The 12203-nt window shown below is 44.1% G+C and overlaps 1 protein-coding gene across 3 annotated transcripts in view; it reads right to left on the bottom strand.

Annotated features, from left to right (window-relative positions):
• Positions 1-5986: 5986 nt before the first annotated feature.
• HENMT1 (HEN methyltransferase 1) overlaps positions 5987-12203 on the bottom strand; it is a 9649-nt gene continuing 3432 nt past the window's right edge. The window contains exons 2-8 of one of the 3 annotated variants that reach the window (XM_023757118.1): positions 11533-11624; positions 10385-10510; positions 9861-9973; positions 9094-9228; positions 8602-8781; positions 7842-8019; positions 5987-6611 (exon numbers count right to left, since the gene is read on the bottom strand). In XM_023757118.1, the coding sequence (XP_023612886.1) occupies positions 6207-6611; positions 7842-8019; positions 8602-8781; positions 9094-9228; positions 9861-9973; positions 10385-10510; positions 11533-11556 (1161 nt within the window). In that variant the 5' untranslated portion in view covers positions 11557-11624 and the 3' untranslated portion in view covers positions 5987-6206. Of the gene's footprint in view, positions 6612-7841; positions 8020-8601; positions 8782-9093; positions 9229-9860; positions 9974-10384; positions 10511-11532; positions 12133-12203 lie in introns of those variants that run through there. The other 2 variants (XM_023757119.1, XM_023757120.1) reach the window with 2 other exon arrangements.

Genomic DNA, 12203 nt, shown 5'->3' with positions numbered 1-12203 from the left:
ATATGATGAGAAACAGAGCAGCCTTCCTCTGTAAGTTCCCACATCTTGAAATTGAAAATGATTCCAAGGAGGGAGTGGGCAAGACAGGGGACAGCTGTTGACATGGACCTGTGGTCTTCTATCTCAGCCCTCCCCCCACCAGAGACTGTGCTTTCTCACTGTATCAGAAATTGGTTGTTTTGAGGCAAGATTAGACTAGAACATACATCAAACAGAGCATTTAAAGTAAGAATAGCTGGCCCAACCGGCATGGCTCAGTGGTTGAGCGTCGACCTTTGAACCAGGAGGTCACGGTTCAATTGCCCCTTAGGGCACATGCCCAGGTTGCGGGCTCGATCCCAGGAGGCAGCTGATCGATGATTCTCATCATTGATGTTTCTCTCCCCCACTCCCTTCCTCTTTTTAAAAAATAAAGGAAGACTATCTGGAGCTGACTGTAGCTCAGCAGTTCCTTTGAATCACTTGCCAACCACTCCTGCTTGCGAGGGTTGTTTGAGACCCGCGGGTCTCCTCCAGCCCTTTAAATTAAAAAAAAAAAAAACAAATAAAATAAGAATATCTGATCTGGATCCAGGTTAACAGCAAATAAACCTGGAGAGTTTTTTCTGGTTTTGTGTGACAGTTTCTGTGTGGAAAGACCTTAATTTTCTCATCCGCACCCTAGGATATTTTTCCATTGATTTTTAGAGAGAGTGGAAGGAAGGGGAGAGACAGAGAAACATTGATGTGAGAGAAACATCGATTGGCTGCCTCCTGCACACACCCCGACCAGGGGATTGAGCCTGCAACTGAGATACGTGCCCTTGACCGGAATCGAACCTGGGACCCTTCAGTCCAAGGGCTGATGCTCTATCCACTGGCCCAAACCAGCCAGGACTACATCTTAATTTTCTTGGAATCATCCAGTTGAAAAAAATGTAGATTCTATACAACCAGAAATTCCCACTCTTTATTTTCAAAACCATGTCCAAGTAACATGTTAGAATTCCTTGGTCTATGTATTTTCATGTTGGCAAAATAGGGGGGGGGGTATTTTTAAGAAAATATTATTTTAATATTCTAATTGAGAGGTTGGAGAAACTTTAAATAGTTCGTGTTAGGGCTTTTGTGTGGTTTTAATATTTCAAGGATTGGATATTCCAAACGAATCCAAAACTACTTTTACAAATAGATTCTGAGATTTTTAAAGCAGTGACACCCAGATAGGGTTTTTTCTGAGTCATTAAATTTTCTAAGATTTGTTTTGAAGAAAAAAAAATGACCTGAAGATTTAAGTCCAGCCAAGGAAAATGTTACCTCAAGTGGTAAAGACTTGTCTATGACTAAACAAATGAATGATCCCCTTGGTGTATATTACAGCAAAGAATCAAAGAAAGTTTGCAATAGAGATATGAAGATATTGTTTAGAGAGATATTTATTATGACATTTTAAAAACCTATTTTTCTATTTTCAAAATATTATTCCTAAGCTATATTTTTGGTTGGCACTTCTGCAAATGGCTTTGCAGTTGTGAAATGCGAACAACTAGACCGTAGGCCAGGTTCCCTGAGGACATCCTCCAGCTATGTCGAAGGTGCTGTAATTCGGACACCAGCCCTGTTACTCATCCTTGGCTGCCCTTGTCCAAGACCTTTATGCGAGACGGGCTCTCGGTATTTGAAAATGACACAGAATTCTTTTCTAAAAACAAAAGGTGAATTTTGAAGACCATAAAAATCATGCCTGTATAAATTTAGCAGCCACCGGATAACATCTTGATTTCTGTTTGAGTCAACATAACAAACATCTTAATACACGGAAACATCGGAAGAAGAGAGATGGCAATGTCCTTTGTAGTCAGTGAAGTCTGCGTCCATTTTATTCTGTTTTGTGCCCCATCAGCACACTTTGCAACAACCACATTTCATTACAGTCCCGAAAAATATGTTAGAGTTTGCCTACGTGTCTGCCCTACTTCCAAGTTCTTCTTCCTTCAAGCCTGTAAATCTGCTTATTCAATATTAAGTCTACTTTTGGTTTTGTTTTGAGTTTAGAAAATCGAATTTGAAAAAGTAGATCTTAATACATTGACTTCTAAATATTAGACTCAAATTTCAAGTCCCCTAGTCTTGGAGAATTTGTACAACTGTAACATTTCCTAACCCAGTGCTAGAGAAAAAAATGAATGGTATTTTAAAGTGACATATTTCTGATAAGAGTCTTAAATACCTTGTTTGGGGGAATTACAGAAGAAGCAGGTCAGGAGCCCACTTCCTGTGACTTGTGCTGGTGACGGAGACCAGAGAGGATGTGAAGGGCAGCCAAGGACAGAGAAGGCCCTGAGCCATCCGCTCACCCTGTGCGGTGGCGTTGAAGGCTCTACATACAAGCACCCAACATGATTCGTTTTTATAATCTGACAAAGTCTTGACCAAGATTCTTTTAAGTATCTACTAGCCTCCAGTCAAAACATATTTAGGTAGCAATGAGATTCAATACCTGGAAAACATTCAGACATAATTTTAGACTTTAAGAATTCCACGCTAATGACCACTTTGCAAGCTCAGGCTGACAGTATTGTTCAACGCTTCACTGAAGAACTACTCTGAAGATTAGGCTTCCAGGACATATAATAACGCTCCCAAGAGACTGGGCTCACGTGATGGGGTTGTATTTTATTTTGGCAGGTCTTTAACGGGGGCGGTTCAGAAACTGTACTTGGTCAGTTCTCCTAGATGGTACGTCGTGTGACTATAATCAGGTACTGTAGCTAGAACTGCGTCATGTCACTCTTTATATGTTGGCTTAGGTACTGTGCATAATTGTAAGAGTTGAGATGTTGAAGAATATGAAATCCAAAAACATAAAGGATGAAATATGCCTATATGAACCCTGTTTTAAGACTGCTCTGGAAATAAGGCCTTATTATTCTTATGACTTTTCATAAGATAATATGCAGGGTGGGGCAAAAGTAGGTTTACAGTTGTTCATATGGAAAATACAATAATTAACAAATAATAGGTATTCTAATTCCTCCCACTCTCCCATTCAAGAAAAGGTTTTAAAATGTAAAAAAATAATAATACAAGAAGAAACTGTTTAGATTACTCACAATTGTAAGCCTACTTTTGCCCTACCCTGTCTACACTGTATTTTAAACGGCTGTGTAGGTGGTTTCTAGCTCCTCCTCCGCACAGCACAGCTGGCAGGTTTCGTAATTTACGCAGGCTACATGCTCTGCATCTGCAAATGTGTATGTCCATCTCTTGATGATAGTCATTGACCAAATCCCATCACAGGAAGACATTTTGGGTACATTCAGTTTGATTTTTTTAAAAAAAATACACCGTATGTTGGGGATTTACCTTCGTTTTTGTGCATTTGTTTGTTCTTGTGGAAGCTGATACAGTGTAAGTAGTCATGTCAGTGTTTATGCAAAAATGTTAATTGAAGTGATTCCATTAGTATTGTGTTCTACTACTTGGAGAATGACCTTCATTTTTATACATTTCTTTGTTTTAACTGCACAACTATAAATCCAGGAAATGGTCCCCCCCCTTTTTTTTTTACAAAAACTAATTTTTTATTGTAAAGTATTTGTAATAATGTAAAGGTGAATCCTATACAAGTTCAATAAAAATCGTATCTTAAAGTTTAACATTTCAGTTAAAGATTCTGTCACTTGCCAAGGTCAGAAAACAGACGTGAAAGGACCAGTGTATAACTTTTCCCTGGGGGTTTCCCCTCAAAAGACACTTCGCACCCCGAGGCAGCTCCTGCAGCCCCGGCCATGAGCCTGCAACAAGAGACCTGCGTCTGAATCCAAACACCCTTCAGAACCTACTGTCTTTCTTTTTCTTTTTAAAATTTGTATTTATTTTAGAGACAAAGGAAGGGAGAGGGAGAGAGAGAGAAACATTGATGAGCTCCCAGGCCCAGCTTTCTTATTATGACTCAGCGTTTAGTGCTTTTCTCTCTTCCTTCCCCATCCTCTCCCCTTTCCCCTTAATTTACCTCTTCCTCTCTGTGCATCATACACCTGGTAGCAGCACATACTAGTATATGGAAATGAAATCTCTCCATGTGCATGATAGGAAATCTCTGGTGGAGTCAGTCCATCCCACATTACACAAGATGCAAAAGAGAAACGGCCTTAATTTAGACATTCCCTGAGTTGGTGATCTCTACTCCAGATGACCCAGGCACTAAGGAAATGTCACACCTTCCTGTCTGAGTTAGCTCAGACCCCATTCCTATGCAGTTACAACTCAGGCAGGTCGAGCTGTTTCCTGAACCATTTCTCTGAAGAAAGTGACTTCACTACTAGATCTTTAAATCATTTCAGCAGCGCTTTCCTGTGTGGCAAAAGCTTCAAGCCTCCATAGGAAATTGGCAGACTAAGTTTTGGGGTGTTTTTTTGTTTTGTTTTGTTTTGTTGTTTTGCATCTTGTATCAGGAGTCCTCAAAGCAAAAGAATGCATTTACTTTAAGTGAGAAAGTGTGCCACCTTCTGGTATTGAGCTTCAGTGATTCAGTTTAAGCATAGCTCTCCCACGTGATCCTGTGCCTGCCCTTCTTTCCCCATATTCCATGTTGTGATCAAAGGAAGTTTTTTTTTTTAATACATTTCCATCAACCTCAGAGAAAGAGAGAGAGGAAGGGAGAGAGAGACAAAAACATCAATGATGAGAGTCACTGATCTGCTGCCCCCCCCCCCCCCCAAGCCTGCAACTCTGACCAGGAATCAAACTGTGACCTCCTGGTTCATGGGTTGACCCTGGGTTGACGCTCAACCACTGAGCCAGCCAAAGGAAAATCTTTTCAGCACTAATTTTAAGTAATTTGAAATACTTTGAAGTCATTTTTCATACTTTTCTTAAATAGGGTAAAAGTGTCTCCCTTTTGTATGGGATTAATGAAAGATTCTGTCAATTCACTTTCATGAGGATCCTACTGGAAAGGTCTGGGTGATCAGTATAAATGAAGAGACGGAGGGACAAGGCTGGACAGAGACACAGCAGTGGAAAGTCCATCTGTTCGGCAAAACCAACGAAGCCGAGTCCAGGCTGAGGTGTGGGAATCGGGAGCAATGCAGTGTTTCTGGGAAAGACGATGAACTGATCAGAGCCAGGGTCCAGCGGACAGATGGGGTGGAGAGGGGAGAGATGAATGTAGCCATGCAGGCAGAGTATACTATTAGGCAGGGCACTGAGCTCATTTTCAGGGTAAGTGCATAACTGGCGTGCCACTAGCTTTGAAGACGACTTGCAAGGTGAAATTCCCATTGTATACACTTAGGGCTTCGCCATTCTACCAGCTTGGTGGATCTCAGCAATATGACGTGCCCCTATCTGGGGATGTCCCCAAAGGCATGCACATATCCGAGATAAAGCATGGTAGCCGTAGCATGAAACCACTCTTCGCCCCATTACATGAAGCGGTGCTTCTCTCTCCTCCATGACTATCTCCCCCTGTTCCAGCCAGCAAGCTGCCGAAGAGGGCATTCGAAACCCACGGACAGTGTTCACGTCACGAAGCTCCCCTTTCCTCCCGTCACCTGCACTCCTGTGTTGTATGATGTTTTAGGCCAGCGGTTCTCAACCTGTGGGTCGCGACCCCTTTGGGGGTCGAAAGACCCTTCCACAGGGGTCGCCTAAGACCATCGGAAAACACATATATAATTACATATTGTTTTTGTGATTAATCACTATGCTTTAATTATGTTCAATTTGTAACAATGAAAATACATCCTGCATATCAGATATTTACATTACGATTCATAACAGGAGCAAAATTACAGTTATGAAGTAGCAACGAAAATAATTTTATGGTTGGGGGTCACCACAACATGAGGAACTGTATTCAAGGGTCGTGGCATTAGGAAGGTTGAGAACCACTGTTTTAGGCTAAGTAGGAGACATCAGAATTTAGCGCCAAGGAAGTAGCGAATCCTAGAGAGATTTTAAAGCTACCCTTACCCCCTGGGAAAAAGTTGTAAACGCTCCATTTTCTTTAACATTCTTTAATGCCAACAGCAACAAAAACCAAGCATATCAGGAACTCTCTACAAACACTCCCAAACAAAACAAGCCTATTAAAAAAAAACACACACACACAACAACGTTGTCAAGTAATCTCAAAACTAAGTTACTTGAATAATGGCTACACGAGAGCATCCTCGGCAAGCCCTCCCTTGGCTGAGACCCCGACTCTCAGGACGGGCGGCTCACGGACTCGCATCCCGCAGGTCGACCTTCACGGCGGACCCGTCCCTGCTCAGCCTCACCGTGTCAGCGATGAGCGCTCGCATCGTGTCCACGCTGTCACACAGGCGGTTCACCTTGGGATAAGCGAGCAGCCTTTCCAGCGGGACGTAGAGCTTATTCCCAAAGCGGAACGGTTCGGGAGACTTCTCGATTTTGCGTTTCTCGAGTTCCGTGAAGACTGGTCCAGAGAAGGTGACGAGCCCGGTGTCGCTGACCTGGTGGCCGTCCCCATCGCCGCGCTGTAGGATCCTCAGGCTGGAGACATATCTCTGCCGCATGCTTTGGATTTGCCGAGACACCTCATTTGCTAATGCGAGTTTGCGGACTTCCTTTTGCTGTAAACTCGGATAGGAAACGGAATAAACCTGAAGCCGGGAGGAAAAAACCACTTAGGATATAGGAAAATGTTCCAGACCATGAGTAGTAACTTCCTACCACATGGCCTGTGGACTGAAGGGTCCCGGGTTCGATTCCGGTCGGGGGCATGTACCTTGGTTGCGGGCACATCCTCAGTGGGGGGTGTGCAGGGGGCGGCTGATCGATGTTTCTCTCTCATCGATGTTTCTAACTCTCTATCCCTCTCCCTTCCTCTCTGTAAAAAAAAAATCAATAAAATATACTTAAAAAAAAAAAAAAGGATATAGGAAAATGTTCCAGACCATGAGTAGTAACTTCCTACCACATGAAGAATTAACTCTATGGCCCTAGCCGGTTTGGCTCAGTGGTTAGAACATCAGCCTGTGGACCGAAGGGTCCCGGGTTCGATTCCAGTCAAGGACACATACCTCGGTTGCAGGCTCCTCCCTGGCCTGAGCCCTGGTCAGGGCTTGTGCAGGAGGCAACCAATCAATGTGTTTCTCTCGCATCGATGTTTCTCTCTGTCTTTCCCTCTCCCTAAAAAATCCATGGGAAAATATCCTTGGGCGAGAATGAAAAAAAAAAAGAATAACTGTATAGTATGTGCAAATGTCAAACCCTACTAATTGTAAATACTGACACATGGGGTCAAAAAGGAAAAGTGTTGCTAATTAAAGAGGGAGATGTGTTTGTTCTTCCCCATACCTCCAAAACCAAAGGGTCTGAGGCACTTGGAGGCTCAGTTCCAAATCAGTTTCTGAGCCCAGCAGTGAAATGCCTGCTGGCTTTCCTCTTCCTGCCAAGAACCCACAAGGGAGGCCGCTGGCCCAACAGCTCAAAAGACCACCCATCTCAAAGCTCTGACCGCGGTGGGGATGTAGGCTTCTCCCAGGGTCACCCCCAGAATCAGGCCACCACTCCTCTCTGCTGCGGGGACTCTTGGTAGGGAACTGTTCACCATCGAGGTACATGCAGTTCTTGTCCCGACAGCTGCCCCACAAAGAACACTCAATCTACACGGCCGGCGTGGCTCAATGATTGAGCATTGACCTATGAACCAGGAGGTCATGGTTCAATTCCCGGTCAGGGCACATGCCTGGGTTGCAGGCTTGGTCCCCAGTGGGGGATGTGCAGGAGGCAGCCAATCAGTGATTCTCTCTCATCATTGATGTTTCTATCTCTCTCTCCCTTCCTCTCTCTGAAATCAATAAAAAATAAATTTAAAAAAGAACACTCACAATCTTATAAACGTGCTGACCACACTGCTCTGCCACGCACGATTCCGTGGCCGGCGCTCCGATTTTCCGGAAGACCCCTATCTGGGTACAGTAGCCAACATTCCCAGCTCCTTCCGGTGGCTCCCCCACGCCAGTAAACTCCACGGAGTAATTGTAGAAATCTGCCACCCCTAAGGCCCTGGAATCAAAACAAGGAGAGAGATCGTTTTTTTCTAAACTCGGAACTACTGTTCCATAGACAGCAATTCCCGGTAGAACAGAACGCGAACAATGCAAGGAACCAAGAGACCGCTGAGCTGCAGGTTCTTACACATCACACTATGCCACCGCGTGGGGTCTGCTTGCTTCTCTGGGGGGCATTCAGGCAATGACTGTGAGGGAATGAACCACAGGACCATGAAGACAAGGAATGTGGGACAGAGCAGAGGAATGGACAAGGACACCACAAAGGCTATAACCCCAACTCCTATTTGGGTTTAGAATTGTGCCAAGAACCCGTGGAGCCCCTGGGAGATGCCCCTGGGCCAGGGCACCACTCAGTGCCACGCCTTCCCTAGGTCCTGTTTCCTGACGCCTCACACCTGGAGGGCACACACCTTTCCCACACCCGCCTGAGACATGAGAAAATGAACTTCCCACTGGCTTGGCTCATGTGCTCTGCGGAAGGAAACCACGTCAGTCACTTATCCATCAAGGTTTACTCCCCAGGATTTTAAATGCCCGTGGGGGATCCGAGAAACCAAGACACCTTTGCACTCACCAGGTCTGAAACTGCTTCCTGTTCCACTCAAATTTGTGATCTGAATCTCTCAAGGTCACTGCCGGGAACAGGGGGTTGAAGTCCGAGTTGGGCGTGCTGATGACAACCATGGCCGGAGACAGGTACCCAAACACGACTTCGGGAAACCTGGCCAGGTCCTCAGAATCCAAATGTTCTATTCTGAAAGGGTCAGCGGGGACAGATCGAGTCAAATCGAGCTTCACTTGCACGATTTCCCTAACTGACTTCGCAAAACAAGGTCTGTCTCTATGTTGATGTATCCCCCCTTGGAGGATGTAACAGTGACCCTGAAACGGCCTCGTCCTTCCCTTCGCCCATCCCGGATGAGACGGGGTGGTAACAGGCCAGTCCCAACCGACAAGCAATTTTCTTTACAAATAAAAATCCAGATTACATTTAGGGAACAAAGTTTACGAAGACTAATCCAGTGACATTTTTCTAATGATACAGAAGGAATGCTTTAATACTTACAACTCGATACACGTGACTAAGTCAAATCCAAGCAAACGAGAATCTCTCTCCACAGCAGAGCCGTGGTACAAGATGATCGACAGATTCAGGTCCCGGGGGCTTAGATACTCCCCCGAGAATGGAGACAATCTACACCTGCAAAAGCGTGATTGTAGAAGTCAGCGCATTTGAGCAGAACTGTTTAGAGTTATCCCAACTACAGACATGAGAGTAACTTCCTTTCATGGAGGGAGTAACTGGCCAATCAGAACAAGGTACTGAATATTTGACATTGCTCCCATTTTTAATATTTTTGGTCTCCCGGCTCACTTTGGATCAGTGATTTTCAGCTTCTTGACCTTTAAAAGAAACACCCTTTTGAAACAATCCGTGGAAATCCAATATATACAGGATATTGGAGAGCTGCTCTGCTTCAAACTAGAGATGGCTGCCTGGGGCTCTGCCGTTACCATGGCGTCCAGCATCAACCTAATCAGATTCTTGCCCTTTGAAACTGAGTCTGCAATGCGCTGACGATGATAATTACTTAATTGAGACTCTACTTCTACATTGGTAGGAAACGGGTGTTCACAGCGTATACAGCTAATTAGCATGAGGGCATAGTCATTATTCAGAGAGCCTGAGGCTCTCTTGGTGTATAATGTACAACGCATTTTAACATTTAACATAGTGTAAATCTTGCATAAAATTGACCCTTCCTCTAAGCATATGTAATAGTGCCACTGGTTTTAGATCGATGCACCCCTCCTCCAGAAACTAGGCATTACCTTTGCGATCCTATTTTATCTTTATTGATATCTACTCCAACAATCAGTTCCAGGCAACTGTGCGATTTAATCATCTGTATGAGGGAAGCATTGCCACACCCCAAGTCTGCCACCTGTAGATGAGACCAGTGTCATTTCAAAGACGTTTGTAGCCAGAGAAGTCAAGTACGACCCAAGACCTTCTTTACAGGGAGTGGGCAGCAGAAGTGAAACCATAATAAAACATCGTATGGAAGGATCTCTTTGGCAGAAAAGAAGTACATGAGAGGAAATTAATCTGGAGACATGATAAGCCTGGGGGGTGGGGGAAGTAAGTCCTGTTTAACCTCACATGTTAACCAAGCGCTCGTTCATTCCACTTCGCTCACCCAGCTCCTCCAAGCTTAGTTTTCCCTCTCTAACCCTTTCCCTCCTTGTGAGAGTATTTCCGAACAGTCTCTGGTTACTTACTAACCAAGGCTTCTGCATTTAACAAAACATTTTATAAGAGAGTTTTAATGAAATGTTTGGAAACCAAGACCTACCTTCTTGGGTTTGTGCTGATTCACCAGGTCGTTAACGAAGCTGTAACGCTGTCTGTATAGCGGAGGGGAAAAATTAATCGCCTTCTTGACGGGAAGATCAGAATGACCACCCACCACACCGTGGCCCTGAAAGTTTACAAACAAAAAGTGTTTTAAGTCACACATGACTTCGGGGATTCTGTAAGAAAAAAGCAGCTTTATTTCCTCCAATTAATTGGCAGAACCGAATGGCCCGTCAACCACCTCTGTTTTCACTACAGCCATTATGTGGCCTTGCATTTCCTCCACAGTCCATCTAAGTCTCCTCCCTTATTAAGAACCTGGCTTTATGCTATCGCTCAGAGTCAGCTGAATGGAAAATTGCTTATGAATGCATTTGATAAAATAGTTATAAGCCTCCTGGCCACAAGGGATCTTTCGTGAACTTCCAACGCCTGGAGTCCAGGCAGGCAGGAGGCTGGAAACTGTTCATGATTGACAGTCTCTTGTTGACCAACCTGAAGTCAGGCTCCTCTTCTGACTAGGCCCGGACCCGGACCTAGACCCTGTCGAGCCCAGTGTTAGCAAGATTCCTAAGCATCCTCTACCCTTATTATGTGATCAAACTCAGTCTCTGATTAAGTTCTTCATTTCCCATCCTGGATATCTGATCACCGTGGCCTGCCCTCAGCCAGAATCTTAAATCTGTAAATCATTTAGCAAGAATCCCAAACTCTTGATGTCTCCTCTCTTTTCCATCCACTGACCCCTGCCTCTCACTCTGCTCAGAGGCTATAAATCCATTAGTCTTTGTTGTATATGGAGTTGAGCCCAGTCTCTCCCCTAACTGCAATGCGCTTGCTGCAATATTCCTAATAATGGTGCCAGAACGTTTCTTTAACAGGACCCGTTAGGAAAAAGGAATTATGATTAAGCCTTAACAGCTACGCCTGCTCCTAAATACTACCAGCGTTATAAAGGAATGCAGTCCAAAAGGCACTTCTGTCCAAGAGAAATAAAATACAAGCCAAACATGCAACATTCTTGTAGCCTATTTTTTAAAAACGTTTTTAAAGCGGAATTGTAATATTTTATTAACGCAATATACCTAAAGTTGCCAGAATAACTCTTGAGAGTCATACAAGCAGGTTAGGGAGGGCAGCAGTTACCTCTTTGTTGTTGCTCTGTTCCATTTTGTGTCTCCAAATTTCCTTCAAACAAAAATGTAGATGTATCCTTCCAGGGATCAGCAACAACTGGGCTGTAAATTAAAAATTATCAGTTATAGGGGATGGGAAGTAATAAAAAAAATAAATCAGTTATAAAAAGAAGTGGGGTGAAATAGCTGCCTAGATCAGTAGGAAAGGGAGAAAGTGGTCTTTCTCCGTTCTCTTTCCGTGTTACCATTTAACCCACAGAATTTATTCAGTACGTTTTATTTCAGACAACAGCCAGCAGCTCAGAAACCTTAGTAATATGCCAAACCCAGCTAAATGCAGCCCAGGGTACCACTAAGGTACCATTCTTTCCTTTGACTGTTCTTTTACTTTGATACAAACTAAACAATCCGAGCAGTCTGACATTTCATTAAAGCCCTCAATCTCATTCAAATCGCTTGCAAGAACCTTTTCACACACAGTCCAAATGAAATTTCAAGGGGGAGAAAAGTGTCCCACGCAATAAGCTATGGATGCTCCAACATCTATCCAATAATTCACGATGAACTTGAAGTTAAATTCTGGTTCTGATTGCACGCCTGTCTCTCTCAGCTACAATGTGGGCTAAAATGTAGGCAGGTGGCCGATGGGCTGACTCACAGGTGGAGGTGGTGTGCTGGGGG

This window comes from Myotis lucifugus, unplaced genomic scaffold (assembly GCF_000147115.1).
Source record: "Myotis lucifugus unplaced genomic scaffold, Myoluc2.0 scaffold_101, whole genome shotgun sequence".
Taxonomy (NCBI): Eukaryota; Metazoa; Chordata; class Mammalia; order Chiroptera; family Vespertilionidae; genus Myotis; species Myotis lucifugus.
The sequence above is the reverse complement of the archived record's forward strand: the minus strand, read 5'-3'. Positions and strand labels throughout refer to the sequence as shown.